The 18,592-nt window shown below is 33.5% G+C and overlaps 1 protein-coding gene across 1 annotated transcript in view; it reads left to right on the top strand.

Annotated features, from left to right (window-relative positions):
- LOC143234143 (opsin, ultraviolet-sensitive-like) overlaps positions 1 to 13,796 on the top strand; it is a 28,925-nt gene extending 15,129 nt beyond the window's left edge. The window contains exons 2-3 of the mRNA XM_076471265.1: positions 5,847 to 5,977; positions 12,628 to 13,796. Coding sequence (XP_076327380.1) covers positions 5,847 to 5,977; positions 12,628 to 13,613 — 1,117 coding nt within the window. The 3' untranslated portion in view covers positions 13,614 to 13,796. The remainder of the gene's footprint in view (positions 1 to 5,846; positions 5,978 to 12,627) is intronic.
- Positions 13,797 to 18,592: the final 4,796 nt, after the last annotated feature.

Below are 18,592 nucleotides of genomic sequence, written 5' to 3'. Positions count from 1 at the left end.
ATCCCTACATTACTGTCTTCTTCACTAAGGAAATAAAGAGAACTAAAATTTCCAATTTTAAATATTTTACTCTATTGTCAAATAGATATACAAGCAGTATTCTAAAGTTAACTAAAGGAAAAATATATTGATGAAAGCTGATATTCTATTCAAACTCTAAGCTTTAGAGAGACAAATTGAAGAAGCCAGTAATGTAACGATTTTAATCTCCATGTAAAGTTGAGACGGTTTAGTCTGCTATGTGATCTTTAGCCGGGTCAAGTGATATGTCCACTTCCATCCCTATCTTGTTTGTTTTCTTTTTTCAAATTAAATAGTTAGCCTAGCTACATAGCTTTTTATTTAGCGGTATTTTCTTCCTAGATACTTTTGTCGGTTAGTAATTCTGTGGTTGAATATTCGCAATAACGAATATTGGAACGCATACGATTTATGGCTATTGTTAGAGATTTTGTGAAAAATATTATTCAACAGCATGTATTTATCTAGCCATCACTGAGGATATAGGTTATACAAAACATAATGTCAGGCTTTAGTGACATAGTGTTGAAGATATTTTTATCTGTCTATATATATTTTTGCTTGTAATGTTGTGACACATAACATATCATAGTTCACCCTGTTCCTCATAGTAACATTGAAGATATAGATACTGTCATGTATTTCTCTAATTTTGATTAGAAGGTAATTATCCTAAAAGAGCACTGTCAAACATGAGATAAAACATAGATGTCTATCAGTGGTATGCAAAGGGCGAATGATCTTAACTATTTCAAAAACTAATGCTTTTGTTTCGCCCCAAGTTCCCAGTTTAATCTTTATTTCGTGTGTTGTTTGTTTCGAACACTCACGAAGCAGTAACTGTAGGTTACTTATGCCAGTCTTTTCTAATTTTGAGCTGATAGATTAAAGGGAATTCTCTAGTTAACTCGAGGCTCTCGAGCTACTCTAACTGAATAGCGTAATTTCAGTGTTATTCTCCTAATGTGCCAGCAACCTCAAAGTATGCGACATGATTCGAACTGCAGGTCTTCAAATTAACGCTACATCCGATCTGTAAGAAAGATGCAAATTACTTTAATTTATGTAATACTACATACTGGACACGTCAGATCATCTTCACACCTCAAATAAACACAAAATAATGTAATTTAAATTTGTGTGCGTTAGGCGTTGCGTTCCCATTTAGTCTTTCACATACGCATTTTTTTCTCTGAAAGGCATGCTTAAAAAATCTTTAAACTAAAAATGTGATTAAAATATTGTCAACGTTAACTATTCAAACACAGCTGTTGACGTGCTGTGTGCAACTGTGCACTTATTATATAATTATAATGTAACTTTGCGAAAAGCGGACGATTCATGTGTGCAGTTAAGGTCATAATATTCTTTCTCGTGTATCCGCTCTCTTCACGCGTTTATCTGAAAAAAACTTGCAAAAACAAAGTCACTGTTTGCAAATATTTATATCAGATGCTCGTCCTTTACTTCAAGGTTTAAGGGTAGAAGCGGGAAAAATTAAGTTTGTTTTATGAGAGACTTATATTGAATTAATGTTGTGTATCAGCACAACTTCAATCTCACAGCTAAATAAATTATTGTCGGTTATTAAATATTCCGGATTTTATTATTCAGGAAAACTATGTCTTTTCTGAGAAGAAAATTTATTTTTAACATTATAATATGTTGTATAAATTTATTCGATAATTTTAATGAATGAAGACTTGTAAAGTGTTTACTCTTCAATTGTGCTACATGCACGAGTTAACGAAACGTAAATATTTTGTAACTTTAAAGCATCACCTTTTGCCCCAGAATGGTTTCTTTTCTACTTTTCCTAGTGAGCAAAGTATGAATTTCAAACCAGAGAAGTAAGAAAAAACATTTCAAATCTCTGTGTTGTTAACCACGTATTTCTTCTGCTCAGAAGATGGATGATGCAAAGCAGTTTACGTTTAACCTTTTTGGGGGTGATACGCAGTTCTTTACATATAGATTATTCGGAAGTGGTGCGCAGTGGTTTTACGTTTAGGTTCTTTTAATTTGGTTTCGGCTTGATGTATCTGAAAATGAGACTCTAACTTCCTGAAAACGCCCGGCATGGCCAGGTGGGTTAAGGCGCCCTACTCTTAATCTGACGATCGCGGATTCGAATCCCCATCGCACCAAACATGCTCGTACTTTCAGCCGTGGGGGCATTATTATGTGACGATCAATCCCACTATTCGTTGGTAAAAAAGTAGCCCAAGAGTTGGCGGTCGGTGGTGATGACTAGCTGCCTTCCCTCTAGTCTTACACTACTAACTTAGAGACGGCTAGCGCAGATAGCCATCGTGTAGCTTTGCGCGAAATTCAAAACAAACCAAAACTCTTTACCTCCGTTGAATAACCCTTTAATTATTTCAGTACGGTGATTTGATGATTATGTAGGAAAGGCGTAAAGATATTTTGCTTGTGGAAAATTAGTTGGCTTTCTTGATCTGTTTGGTTTCCAAAGAAACTAAATTGTTAACAAAAGTGATTGCATTATTTTATATAACTTATGAAGTTTTATAATGTTTAGAACTGCTGGCCTAATGAACTATTATACACTTTCATTTTTTTAACAAATAAAATCTGAGGGACTAAATAAATAATATGGTGTAAATATTGTAATAGGCTTAACACTAATGCCTTATGACAATTATAATTAATTATAATCACGTTTCACCAGCTTATAGCAAAATTGTACACCGTAAAAACTGTCATATAAATCTTATTGTATTCGTTAAAATGGTTGTTAGTGTATTTGGTGGAGTAGTTGATGACAGTTGTGTGGAAAATAATTTAGCTTAGAGTTATTAAAGGTCACAGAAATCTTGTCTACAAATCAACTATTACTTCACTCTAGCAGATGGTCTACCAGCTATGTTTTTACACTAGCATGTGGTCTAGAAGCATAGGTTGCAGCAAATATATAAGAAACAAAGTTATTGCGTCAAATGCCAGTTACAGGACCAACCTTCAAAAATTGTAAATAAACGCGAATCATGGGTGAGAATAACACAAATCAGATTACATATTTTCAGGTTTGGCTGCATACGAATAATGTAGATGAAATTAGAGTTGTATTATTTTTGTTTTGGCTCAACAAAGGTTTTCTATTGTGTCAGGCATAATGACATTATAAATAAACATACAATGTATGTTTTCATAATTACAATCATTCCTCTGTTGTTTTTTCAGGCCATAGTAACGTATTTAATTATCTTATCTGCATGTATCAAATTTCTTACTCAAGCAGTTATTTCTCTTAGGTTTGTAGTAAATAGTATGTACTGTAACTCATTTCTCTTTGCTGTCAAACTAGAGCTTGGCTTATGACATGTTTTTTTTCCCATTAGTAATCTGTAAGTTTATATATAGCCTAGTTGAAATATCCAAGATTTACACTGAAACTTTGCTCAGCACTTTAAATTGTGCATGCTTATCAGAGTGACAGTCAGTTCCGTAGCTCGGTTCATATCGAGTGCTGCTGAGAGTAAGAGTCGAGTGCCTAAACCACCTGGCCATGCCGGACCGAAAGTTTTGGTTGTTGTTGTTTAGTTCATTTATATCAAATATAAAACTACACAGGTTAGAATATTAATACTTCAAATTTAATATCTAATGCACATTGGAAATAACATTTATTATATTTTGCCCCCCACTGGCACATCGGTGTGTTTCGATACCCATAATGGGTAGAAAAAAGACGGCACTTTGCGTTGCTCTGTGCTGAACTACAAACGAACTATACTTTCATTTGCAGTGTTAAACTACTGTAATGCAAATAAGAGTTAAAACGACTGGGTAGATAACATTTAAAACTTTTTTTTTAGCGACACATACGGGAAAAGAAATTAAATTCAAGACGTAAAAGTTAAAACAATTTAATTAAAACCTAATTATTAAAATATCTAGCAAGTTTTTCAATACAGCTTGGTATTTTTTTCGATAGCAAATATCTGTTGTGAATCACGTAGGTGATTAAATACTATTACCATAGTAACATGTGGCATTCAGCTGCTACGTTTGTAGTGATACCTGTGTTCATGTGGCTTCTATCCATGACTCATTCTAAATGGATTGACGTTCATATTAATATTGGCAGGTCTTATAGACATTTGTTAATCGTTTGTGTTTCAAACTTAATTCTCTTTCGGCACGTTCGAAACCATTGTAGCTGTGTGACTTAGACAAGAAGAAACGTTTATGCAATAGCACGACTTTATGGTTCGTTACTAATGGCCCAGCATGGCCAGGTAGTTAAGGCACTCGACTCGTAATCTGAGGGCCGCGGGTTTGAATCCCCCTCACACAAAATATGCTCGCCCTTTCAGCAATGGGTAAGTTATAAAGTTCTGGTCAATCCCACTATTCGTTTGTAAAAAGAGTAGCCCAAGCGTTGGCGGTGGGTGGCGATGACTAGCTGCCTTCTCTCTAATTTTGCAGTGCAAATGGCTAGCGCAGATGATCCTAGTGTAGCTTTGCGCGCAATAAAAAAAACAATAGTTAATAATGTATAGTTTTAACGCTCAAAATCGTGATTTTAGTTGTACTTTTAAATAATTGATAACGTGTTGTTGAGTTGGGAGCTTATTTTAATGATTCAAATGTACTTCGAACTCCAAACATGTAAGTTATGTGTTTACATTACACTAGAAAGTTCATTTATTTGTTTGTTTCTAGTTTAGCACAAAGATATAAAATGGGCTATCTGAGATGTGTCAACCACATGTATGGAAACCCGGTTTTGACGATATAAGCATCCAGGCTTAGTCACCGGAGATAGTACAATTATTAATTTTTTTACTATTGGAAACAAAAACAATCACAGTCATCTAACGATACCTATGTAAACATAAATATAAACATTAGTTAATTATGCTATATAAAATTATAAATTTTATTAAGAATGTAAAATTTATATAAGGAGTGCTGAGTGCGTGATATTAAATATGCACATCCCCAATTTACGTGACAGCCCCAGCCGATATGAAGTCGTGGTGATATGGTATGTATCAGAACTACACTTTAACATTGTTTGGCGTTCGTACGTAGAGTAATGCCACCGAAAATCCATCGCTTTTCGGAAGGGTATGTAACCCCCTTTTGTATGTAAACTGTTGAAACACTTAGATCATGCAGACGTGTTCATAATTTGAATTTAGAATAATCAAGACGAGGATATGTCTTATGCTCAATTTCATTATAATACAAAGAAATATGGATCAACTTGGGGTAACAGAGCCACCTCCAAAAAGGTCTGTATCAAAAAATAGTCCACCAGTGTTAAGCAAAGTGCGACATATTGTAGCAGGTGAGAACCATTGAACAAATAAGTCATCAGCAAAAGTTTTTCAAGTGCCCCAGGAGCTTCATCTGGAAAAGCAACACACGTCATTTATACACAATACGCTATCATAACATATTTGTTTAAGGGTCGCATAAGAACATAAAACGAATGTGCATGGCATTTTCAACGAAAGCTTACCGTTCAAGTTCACTATAAATTATTGTGCTATCGGACAAATGAAATACATCAGTACACTAACTGATACTTTTAATCGTAGATCATTCTTATATATAACAAATATCTGTTAATTCAAAGCAAATAAATGATCTTAAAATATGAACCACAGCATGACTGTTATTTGACATCTTATAATCAATGATACAAACTGAATGTAACACAGTATATCAATTACATTTTCTAAACAATGCATGTATTTTGGTTTGTTTTAACTTTTAAACCCAGTATTCCGTATTTTTCTTAACTATAATTACATTATAAATATGGTATTTTTTACTCTCTTTTTTTCCAGAACCAAAACTCTAAGGACACCATCGAATTTCCTCGTTGTTAATCTCGCTATCAGTGATTTCTTCATGCTAGCAAAAATGCCAATATTTATATACAACAGCTTCCACCAAAAGCCAGCACTTGGAGTTTGGGGTAAGTCATTGAAACATGCTTCCTAATACATATGTATAATATATGTATCAGTATGTGCTGTTGAACAGTTATGAACACTTAAGTTTTCGTGACGTACGTTCTTGGTTACTGGAAAAAGAAAGACCTGATAATTTTGCAATTACATTAAGCCATAATAATATACTCTTCAAAACAAGAAACGCAAAAGGGATATTTTTTTATTTTAAAGAGAAATATATGTAATAACGTTACAAGCTTAGAGTATGTAATGTTACACGTGTTAAGGCACTGATTGTCAGACCAAAATGACAATAAAAGTTGTGCACTTTGAAAACGGAGGAAAACATCGGATTTTTCGCCAAAAAGCATTCGTGTCCAATAAATTTGTTTGAGAGATCTGCATGTTCTGCACGTGCAACATGTGCAAAATCCCTATAAAAGTGACGGGTTCTCGGTTTCCATAGCTCAGTGTTAAGCGACCGACACGCAATACAGTTACGTCAAGACTGACAGAAGCACAACGCAACAACGCCATTGGTCGCTTGGAAGCAGGCGAATCTCGATCAGATGTTGCCAGAGCTGTGAATGTCCACCCAAGCACCATCACAAGGCTAAGGAATCGTCACCAACAACATGGATCAACTCGTGACCGTCCACGATCTGGCAGACCTCGTGTGACCACGCCCGCACAAGATCGCTACATCCGGTTACGTCATCTTCGGGATAGGACCACCACTGCGACGTCTACTGCCTCAACCATACCAGGGCTGCGTAGGATTTCCGATCAGACCGTACGCAACTGTCTACGAGATTCTTTGGCCCCATGTGCAACCCATCATGGTGAACGTCAACGACGTTTTTCAACATGACAACTCACCACTGTCTTCTTGAGACACCACAACATCAACGTTCTTCTCTGGCCCTCCAGATCACCAGATTTAAACCCCATCGAACATCTTTGGGACGAGTTGGACCGACGTCTGCGACGGCGACAACCTCAACCGCAGACTCTACTTCAGCTTGCAGCAGCTTTGCAGACTGAGTGGACATCCATTCCACAGGATGTGATTCGTCATCTCATCGCTTCCATGAGCAGGAGATGCCAAGCAGTTATTGATGCTCACGGGGGCATATTCGTTATTGACGTTGAGTGACGTTAAACTTCACCTAGTGAGCGTGGACTTCGCCTTTGCAGACTTTAGATGTTCAGCAGTGAATGTGCAAAGTTTCACACATGTCATACAGAATTACCCGGAATAAACTTGTTAACAATTTGTCTCAAATTTTGCCTTTTGCGTTCCTTTTTTTGAAGAGTTTATGTTATAAATATGTCGAAATAACCAGAGTTTTAGATCTCGCCGATAACGATACTCCCTGGTGTTAAGTATAGATTTTCATGGTTAATAAATGTTAATATAATAATATGGAAACGATGTTATAAAGTATATCGATTTCAAAATTCAATGAATTACAGTAACAAACTTTGTTCCAAGCATTTGTCTGAAAATTTATAATCACGGCAACAGACCACATCAAATATACCAAACTCAACAAAAGTAGTTAAAGCTTCCTTTTAACCAATATCAATTAAAAATCTGTTAGAAAAATAATAACAAATATTCTATAGATCAACTTATTAAATACATAAAATGGAAACTGAATAAGTAGTCACTAGGTGTCATCATGTGACTTACAGTTAGATTCCCAAACGATAAAGATTAATCAACTGACTTTGCCATATGAGATTGACTGAGTTTACCAATTTTTATGCTAGAAACCTCCGTATATATATATATATTAACACTCAACTGGCCTCTATGTAGCACAACAACTAATAATTTATGAGATAATTATACAACACGACGAAATTTTAATTTTCTCAATGAAACGTCTGATGCATAACATAAAAGTTTTCAGCTGAGAAAAATGTCAGTTGTTGTTTTCAACATTATCATGAAGTAATACTGACCAATTTCACTGAAAAAGTTAAGAGAAACTCAAACAAACTCTTGCAAACGTGGTTTGTACTTAATAGGTTTTCCATCTGACCATTTTTTGTTGCAGGGTATATTTTCAAATAAGTCCTATGAAAGGAAAGTGAGTGACAGGAAATATTTCAAGTTTTGTAATAATAAAATTAAATTGGACTCAATTAAAACTAACGTATTGGTGTCATTTTAGTACTAAGTATGTTTCAAATATCATGGGTTTAAGATTTTTTTCATAGTTTTGTAGCTAATTACCACCTTGGACTATCTGTGCTGTGCTCACCATGGGTATCGAAATCCGGTTTTTAGCATTATAATCTTTCAGACGTATCGCTGAGCCATCGGGATGATTACATGTATCTGCGCTAGCCGTTCCCTAACTTAGCAAACATAGACCAGACGGAGGACGGCTAGTTAACAGTGCCTCTTATCAACTCTTTGGCAACTGCTTTACTACTATACAGTTGGATTGACCGTAACATTATTTCGTCCCGATGGTTGAAATGGCGAGCATATTCGGTGCCGATACTTGGAGTACGTTGGTATGTAAAACAAAAGACGAGGCCTAGTTGACTAATGAACGAATATTTGTTGTGGAATTATTACACCATATTTCACAAATTTTGTTCCTGGATAGTATGTGTTATTTCTCAAGTGCTTATGTTGTAAAAGTACAGAAATGGCCATTATTCCCTTCAGGCTTTGCTTTTGTGACATGGATAATGAAATTTAGAGATTAACCTATTTTCTATGTATTAGGTTGAGGAATAATTCGTGAGCGTTTTTAAATAATTTCATTCAAGCATTACATGCAAGACTATACAATACTTCAATGCATGAACACATTACACCCAAAACATTTATTATGATACTTTATTTCATGTAATACCTAGGTATATAGTATGCATTGTTGTAAACGAAATTGCAAGAAACTAAATGCGAAAAGCAGATGGTGTCGAAAATGCTCGATTTTATCCACTTGACATTCCATTTAATGAGCTGAAAATGAAAGCAAAAATTAAAGACATATGAAAATCAAACACACTATCTATTAGAGCAAAAAATTATCTACCAAATGACATGAAATATTTTGCGAAAGCGTTTCATTTATAATATATATTTTTTAACTTGAAGAAACGCTCACGAATTATTCCTCAACCCAATAAAAACGGGCAAATTTGTACATTTTCATTTGCATAAGGTCTGAATAAAACAACGTATGAATCAATATTTATATGTATTTATACTCAAGTTATACAAAAATGAATAAAAGTGTTTAGAAGTGAGTACTTTTTCGAGATTTGCGACTGTAATGTAAATAACTTTCACGTATCAGTCCCCAAATATGGTCTCCCATAATGTTTTCATCATACGTTCTCAGGTCACAAAGGTAAAGTTTGAAGAGAAAATAGGTCTTTTCCATTTACTTTAGGCATAAGCAATTGGGAAATAACACTTTCTGCTCAGAAACAAGAAAAAGTAAAGATTTTGTTAAATAATGTTATATGTATCTGTGTTAACCGTTCCCTAACTTAGCAGACATAGACCAGACGGAGGGCAGCTGGTCAACAGTGCCTATTATTAGCTCTTTGGCTACTCATTTACTAACATATAGTGAGGTTAACCGTCACATTATTTTGTCCCGATGGTTTAAATGGCGAGCATATTCGGTGCCAATATTTGCGGGTTGTTGGTAAGTAAAGCAAACGATGAGAACTACCTGACTAATGAATGAATATTTGCTGTGCAAGTATTGTCAATGCTCTTAAGTGTAGCTACCAGTTTAGCCTCTAATTTTGATTTCATTTCTTTAAGTAGCACAGTAATTCCTTTTTGGTTGTATCTTTTTTTTTACACTTAAGATGTTTTTGATTTTATATTACGAGTTTTTGTCAACATACACAAACAAACGACAGCATGTAAGAAAATGACAATCGATAGTAACCCGCTTTTGGTATAGGATTGCAACTTTGTTATTCGGAACAGATCTACACTTTACAGAACCAATCAAGTTTTCAAATCTAAAAGGTAATAGTGTTTCCTCTCTTAAACAGTGTTAATACCATAGTTTCCTTTATAGTAACGCCATGAAATTTAGATTAACAGTTTCTTCTTACAACTCTTATGCAGTCGGTACAGCCGTATCAAACACCAATATTTAAACTATATGTTTAAGCTAATATCATGTGACATTAAACGTTCTTTACTTAGGATAATTTTATGAAGTTTAGTGTATTTGTGCTGAAAAGCTGGCAATGAATAATAACCTCTACCCATATGATTCTTTTAAAAAAGTGAGCTAGAAACTGCTAATCTATCATGATAGTTTGTTTGGCCTTACCATTACTTATGTAGCTACAACCTTTTACTTTTACTGCTCTACATCAGCCGTCTTTAATCCAAATGACAAAAAATCTCGAAACAGTCAATGTTTATTATTAGCTGAAGCAGTGGTACAATTTCTTGGTGACGAGAAATCCAGTTAATATAAAAATGTACCTCAGAAGGGCTGGTATGGGTATCAAAACTTCTATTGTTAACGAGAGAACAACGTTTCAACCATCTGAGGTCATCTTCAGGTTAACAATAGCCATTCTGAGATTCAGTGGTAAAATTGTCATACCGATAGCACACGTGATATTTTGCGTAGGCTTACACAAATATTTTCGTCAAATTTGAGCGGATTTTATTTAATAACTTTGCACAAGTGGCTTATACAAAATAAGATTTCAAATTGTAGGTTATAATGACCTATCATGTGCCAAATTTTTAAAACAATCATAAAAGATAAGTGTCTTTTATATCGAATACAATTTCCCCACTTTGATGCGAAGAAGAAAAGAAAAAATAAGAAGAAATTCAATCAGTATTGGAATTTAATATCTCTAGTATTTCTTAAAGAATTGTCTGAAAATTAGTGCGTGTAGAATCAGTCCATTAAAATACACCCACTCGAAATATGTGACCGTTTGCGTTACTGCAGTTCAAGATACAGAAGGGGGTAAATAACCTACAGTGTGCCTTCAGCAGTGTATTTTTAGCCCCACTACCTTGTGTTTTAATATCTTTCTATTCTTAATTTATTTTCCATCATCTCATCTTAATTTAACGTGTCTAAAAATAACATTCTACAACCAAGATCTGTTTGTCTTGTGGAATTTAATTTAACAAATACGTGAAGCTATCATATCTGGAGGCCTATCTTCTAACACCGAAGAAAATGGAAAACAGGTATTTTTTTTATAACGTAACGTTCTAATGAGAGAAGCGTTGTTTTTTTTTAAAAAAACTTAGATATATATGTATCCAAAATAATAAATTCCTCAGGCATGCGTTCAACATTAATATAATAAAGAAGGCCATAAGTGTTCATGACTCCTCTAAAATATGTCTTTATTTTAACAGTACGTTTGGTAGTGACATAGCATATTAGCCCAACGTCCATAGCGTAGTTTGCTTTCAAAACTACAGTGCTCTAAGACAAAAGTTTAGATCCATGTAAAAAGGAAGGAAACGAATGTTAAATTGCTTGAAACGCAACGATTAATTTTAACTGATTATATTAAACACCAAATATCATATTTAAATACTTGAATCATTTATATTGAAATAAGCTGGGCGTGGCCTTCTGTTAGTATGTCTAAACTATAAATCTGATAGTTTATAACTTGCAGCCCGTTTCCGTATAAACGCCACTTGCACTTATGTTAAACCTTTCCGAGGTAATGATTTAAAAAAAGGAATGCAGGAGATTTAGAATTTCCAAGACGAGAATATCCTATGTACCAAATGATATTAAAAGTAAAAAGAATTTTGAACAATCTGGGGTACCACGACCATTAAGAGAAAGACTCGCAACATGTCACACCTCACAAAAATTAATTTATTCGTGCAAAGCTATAAAAAGCTTTGAACTATTGTCCTTAATTTTGAGTTGAAATACAATGAGATTTTAGAGTCACTCTTATAATGTACCAGACGACGAAATAGCGGAACGTGATTTTGCAACAGCAAAATATAAACCATGGATGTCTGGCATGGCCAGGTGATTAAGGCACTCGACTCGTAATACGAATTTTGCGGGTGTGAATCCCCGTCACACCAGACATGCCTGCCCTTTCAGCTGTGGGGGCATAATAAAGTTACGATCAATCCCACTATTCGTTGGTAAAAGAGTAGCTCAAGAATTGGCGGTGGGTGGTGATAACTAGCTGCCTTCCCTCTAGCCTTACACGGCTAAATAAGGGACTGGTAGTTCAGATAGCCCTCGTGTAGCTTTGCGCAAAATTCATAAATAAACAAACAAACATTATCTGTGGCTTAAAGAAATCTCAGTTTTATTCATAAATGGCGCATATAATTTAGTTATTTTACCGCAAAATATTCTCTTTTCTCTCAATCTTCATAATATTTATGCACTCACAAGTTACAGAAATATCTGATATGAAGAAAAACATCAGATGTCTGGTACCTATCTTTAATTTGACCATACATCAACTTTCAAATTGTATGAAAACGGTTGAGAAATTTTATATCTCATACAAGCAGTGTCTTTTAAGCCAATGTTAGTTTTGCTGTTCGTAGATTTAATGGAAAAGAATGCAACCTCCTTTTTTATTTTCACTAATGTTTTGTTTTAAAATATGGATTTTTTTTATAATTTCTACTCTTTCTTTTTGATAGGTTGCCAGTTGTACGGTTTTGTGGGTGGTATGACTGGAACTTCAGCTATCATGACCATTGCTGCAATGGCTTTTGAACGATATTATTCCATTTCTCGTTCTCTAGATCTCAGTGGAAGGATGACTCGAGCACGAGCGTCAGCAATTGTGATATGTGTGTGGATATACGCATTCATTTTCAGTGTCTTGCCTTTATTTCACGTGAACAGATATGTTCCCGAAGGCTATTTAAGTAGTTGTAGTTTTGATTACTTAGCAACAGATCTAACGAGTCGACTCTTTGTACTAATATTTTTTATCGCTGCATGGTGTGTTCCTCTAGCGATGATTTGGGTGAGTTATTGTGGAATAATCTTCACTGTCCGAAGAAATAAGCTCCTTTTTCGTAATCCAGGATTTCAAATAAACCATAAAAGGTTATACATTCAGAAACATCGAAATACAGAAATCAAATTAGCGAAAATAGCTTTCACTTTGATTTCTTTGTGGGTGATATCATGGACACCTTACGCTATGGTTGCATTGTTCGGCATCTCCTTCAACCACGAGTTACTTACACCCACCACTTCAATGGTACCCGCCTTGTTCTGCAAAACAGCTTCTGTTGTAGACCCATTTCTTTACGGCTTAAGCCACCCACGCTTCAAATCCGAATTAAAGAAAAAAATTATATGTCTGCATGTTTTGAATGAATCCGTCAAACCGAAAAAATCATTTAATATTCCCTCGCCATCACACATATCAAATGAAAGTAGCTTTTCCCTCCAGTATCCTTCGTTGAAACAAAAACTGGAAGAACCACTTGACCACCAACCATCAACCATAAGCAGATGTCATGAAGAAATATTTTTAACTGATTCTCAAAGTTTACCATCGAATATACTTTACACAGGTATAGAACACCAGAAACACAAATGCTTTCACTCGGTCTCATGTTATCTCAATGAATCTCGTGAGAAGCCACTTGAAATGGATGTACTTTCGTAACCTCTCTATACCGACGCCTACAAATGGAAAGTATATAATTTTGAATCTTGTTTAGTGACACAATTACAGCGATTCCACAAGAAATGTCACAGAAAAACATTAAGTTTGTTCTATTATCATGTTCAAAATCAGAAAACAAAATTACAAAAGTTTAACTTTTGTCGAACTCTGACCTCTATAAGTTATTATTAAAATTTAAATAACAATTAACAGGAACGAAATGTATATATAAACACTGACTTTTCGTTTCTTTCGTAAAAGAAGAAAACGTGTATGTTAAGAAAGCTAGACCGATATTATAATTCAGATTCTCATTATAATTCATTCTTTATGAAACTAAGAATCCTTAACAATAATGAAAACAGTGTTCTTATAAAAAAAATATAAATTACAAAAGTGTATTGAACTTACCATTAGCGGCATAAGTACCCTATTTTATCTGTTAATGTGATTTTTCTTTCCAAATTTGTGAGTTTCAGAGGACAACATTCATTTGTTTGAAAAGTAACTTTTTTTCTATATTTTGAGACCACTTGACTCGAAGACCTACACGTGGAACTGTGCTAACAATATCAGTCAGAGAACTAATTATTCAATACCAAACTCATGTGTTGAAAAAATATGTTTTCTTTATTTAAATACCATGTGACTTGATGAACTACACTAGAACTGTGCTACAATATTAGTCAAAGAACTATAGTACACTGGTGGAACAGCGGTAAGTATCTATATTTACAACGCTATAATCAGGTTTCGATTCCTGATAACCCGGCGTGTCTGTGCTATAAGAAAACACAGAGAACTAAATTATCCATAAGAAAAGAAAAGACTCATTTGTTGGAAAATAATATTTTGTTTATTTCGAGGTTATGCGACTTGAAGAACTGCACGTGAAACTGTACTTTCAATATTGATCAAAGGATTAGACTATCCATGGAAAAAGATTTAACTGGTGGCAAAATAAGTTGTTGTTTTTTACTTCAAAACTGTATGACTTGAAGAAGTACACGTGTAATTGTGCTAACAATTGTAGTTTGAGGAATACATTATTAAAGAAAGGTGAATAATAATCCACACCTAAAGCTATTGTTTACTTCTGTTAACCATTATGTTTATAATTTGACTGAACTTTGTTTAGAGCGATGACCTATTTCTTAGAGAATAAATATCTTTGATGTTTCATGTCCACAAGGAAAGGCATATGAGATAGTGTTAGGTGTATCTAAAGACCTCATTTATAAAGAGTGGATATACATGCTATATATTACAAGAAAAAGTAGCAGTGGTAATCGGTTTGTTTTGCAGTGTGAATGTTCATAAATATATCCGTTACACGTTATAACACTATCGGTCTATTAAATTGGCCAAACGTGGCCTTTATTTAATCCAAGAAACAAACTCTGAGGCAGCAGAAAGAGATTGTTAAAATAATCGACACGCCTGAAGATAAACCAGTCCAGAACAAGGTTAACTTAGTTTGAATTACAGATTAACATTATAACCAGTAGGAGGGATTAATGGTGAGCTTTGATTGAATGACAGCATAATGCTAAATGATTTGATATAATTGATAATGATGAACTTATAATACTTTAGTTTGAGTTACTGAACAATATAACCTGTAGCTCTTTACCATTCTGCGCACATTATCACACCTTCGAAGATGGAACTCAGCTACAGAGTAAAATTGGCTAGTGCAAGAGCTTTGTGTGGCTCTAGGAAGCAAATAAAGAAGTTGACTGTTTTATAACGCGTTTACACCTCAAAAATTCAAAGTGTGTTCTGTGGCATCAAGTCTCAAAGTCCAGAATCTTCGATTCCCAAACCGATTTACTAATCCACTGGGAACATTTCTCTTAAGCCTAAAAGTAACTAGGCTTGCCGCGAAAGTGATAGCTTTTGACCAATTTATTCCATATGATTTCGAACGTTTCTGATTACCTTCAGTATTTCAGTTGTATGAATAAACCAAAGGCAATTTACATTTTTAAAAGCTACTCAGCGTCTCAGAGGTAATGTTTGAATTTTAAAATGGAAGAATCAACAGCATCGTCTGAGTTTCAAAAGCCACTGGTTACCAGGATATTAGAAATCGCTTGATACCGCGATAAAAATATTTATTAACAGAAACGTTCCGTATCTAATAATACTCTTTTAAAAAAATGGTAAGACACCACGTTAAATGCACTTACTATTTTTTAATTCTTCAGAAGCACTTTCTACAATCTCAAGAAATGCATTGTCTGTCTTCCTGATCTTAAAAATATTTTTAACCATAAAATATATTAACCCTCATAACAGTTTACACATTAACTTTACGTTCTAATTCATTGGTGTCTCCAGCATATCAACCACATTATTCAGATATTTATTTAAATGAGATACATACATATCGGAAATACTTCAAAATAACATTTCCTTCTCTTTATTTGGTACCTTTGTTTAATACAAGAACTGTGCATTTTTCATTGTGAAAACGTAATTTGTCGTGTTATAATACAGAGAAACAATGATGTGTAAAAGTAGGCTTAGTGATGAGACTATCGACATCACCCCATCTTTATTGTGTAATTTTAAAGAAACAAAAAGGAACTTACATAATTAAAATTCACTGAATGTGTACAATATATATATCCAAAATTATATGAATGATGTTTGTTGTTGTAATAGCATGACGTTCTGTTTCACTAACGACTGGAAAAATGTTTAAAATAACGTAATTTTACTTCAGTGTTTAGGTAGTGTGCGGTGTGTATAACATTTTGCATGAGGTATATTATACCGGAAAGTCCACGGTAAGAGAAGAATGCGAAAATAAAAACTAGAACTAAGGAAAATATGTGACGAAAATGAAGAGAAAACTGCCATTAAACTGAAAGAGAATTACGAGTGAAGCATGTCGTGGGAGCAGAGAAAGAAGCTAAAAGTCATGAAAAAGTTAAGCAGATAACACACGTTTAGAGAAAAGCGAAAGCTAAGACTAAATGGATTAGTCTTGGAAACACTATGAGAGACGAGTAAGTAACAAGCTAAAATGGAAAAATAAGACTTTCATGACAACAGAAAAAGAAACGTTTGATGGGGATTTGTGATAATGAAAGATGAAGTAATATTCTTTAGCAGAAAAAGTGGATTAAACTGAATTAAGGGTCTGAAGGAAAAGAAAAAGTGAAATAGAAAAATAAACTAATTTTAAAAAAGAACGGAATGAATAAACAGATGTGTTGGAAATTATAAGTGGTGAATTTAAAATATTGTGATAGTGTTATATAAACATAATAAAACATTAATAAAGATTTTATTTATGCTTGTGACTTAAAAATGTATTTTCGTCTCGTTAATTCAAATTCTATATTTGTGTAGCTTGATTTCTATCTTAACCAGTATAGAATAATTTCGTGTAAAACAGAAGTAAAAAACTAAAATAATTTCGCTTTATTAATGTTTTGTATTTCACCGAAATTCTAATTGAAAATTAGCTCGTGAAGATGCATAAGTTTAGTTTATTTCAAGTATATAATCGTTATGTACGAGCTTTTCGCTTCGGATCTTTTAATATTATATTATTGTGTTCTATGAAGTCTTATTCGAAATATTTGTTTTAAAGGAAGAGCGGTAATTTTTGTAAGTATTACATAGTTAACACAGAAGTGATTCTAACCATACATTTCAATCAATTTAAATGAAATTAATTTAAAATTGTAGTTGCTAAGAAATAACTTTAACTCTATTTGACCAAAAATTTAAAAACAATGTGCAAGTGAAATAAGTTATACTTAAGGAAAGATACTAATATTTCATTAAAACGTCATGGCAAATATAGGACGAGCAAACCGATTGTACTTACCATCTTTCATCACTATGATCTAAGATGAGTTAACAATCTGTACTTACAATCTTTCATTACTGTGATCTAAGATGAGTTATCAATTTGTACTTACCATCTTTCATCACTGTGATCTAGGATGAGTTAACAATTTGTACTTACCATCTTTCATCACTATGATCTAGGATGAGTTAACAATCTGTACTTACCATCTTTCATTACTGTGATCTAAGATGAGTTAACAATTTGTATTTACCATCTTTCATCACTGTGATCTAGGATAAGTTAACAATTTGTGCTCACCATCTTTCATCACTGTGATATAAGATGAGTTAACAATCTGTATCTACCATCTTTCATCACTATGATCTAAGACGAGCTAACAATTTGTATTTACCATCTTTCATCAGTGTGATCTAAGATGAGCTAATAATTTGTACTCACCATCTTTCATCACATTATGTGTTACACTAATGTGTAAGTATATGATTTGTTTACACACTTAAAAAGATTGAGCTACATATATCATATCTTAATTAAATATCCGTCTACTGATTTAAAAGAGTAGATAAAAATAGCATGCCAAAAAGACGATTTACACTTTTAAACAGTAATGTTTTATAATGTTTATCTGAGATAGATTCTATTCATGTAAAATATATTAAAACTTTCAGAATGGTTTAACTATTTGTGAAAATGTTTCCTGTAGGTGTGTTTTAAAATGATTGTCTTCCTGGAGAATGAGATATTAATTTTTTCTTTTGGTTAATATATTATAGAACAATTTTTCATTTTTTGTTTCGACATTAATCAATTTTCGGTAATATGTGAACCATTCTCTATATAATTTACAGAAATATTAGGATAGTTTCTTTATAATTGAAGATTTATACCTGTGATATGTCTAAACTAGTGAACATATTTTTCATGGTTATAATCACAATATTTTAATATATGTTGCAACCTAATTTAACATAAAATATTCCAGTATATCAAATTCTGATTAAATTATAAGATACAAGAATACACAAAAATATTTAAACGTTAAAAATAATAATTCTGAATAAAAACGTCATAATTGCGTTTTCCACGTTGTTGGACCAGTAAAATGTCACGACATTAAATAATTTGTTTTTCAGTGACTCAATTGATA

Source organism: Tachypleus tridentatus, chromosome 12 (assembly GCF_004210375.1).
Source record: "Tachypleus tridentatus isolate NWPU-2018 chromosome 12, ASM421037v1, whole genome shotgun sequence".
NCBI lineage: Eukaryota > Metazoa > Arthropoda > Merostomata > Xiphosura > Limulidae > Tachypleus > Tachypleus tridentatus.
This window is presented reverse-complemented; position numbering and strand designations above follow the sequence as displayed.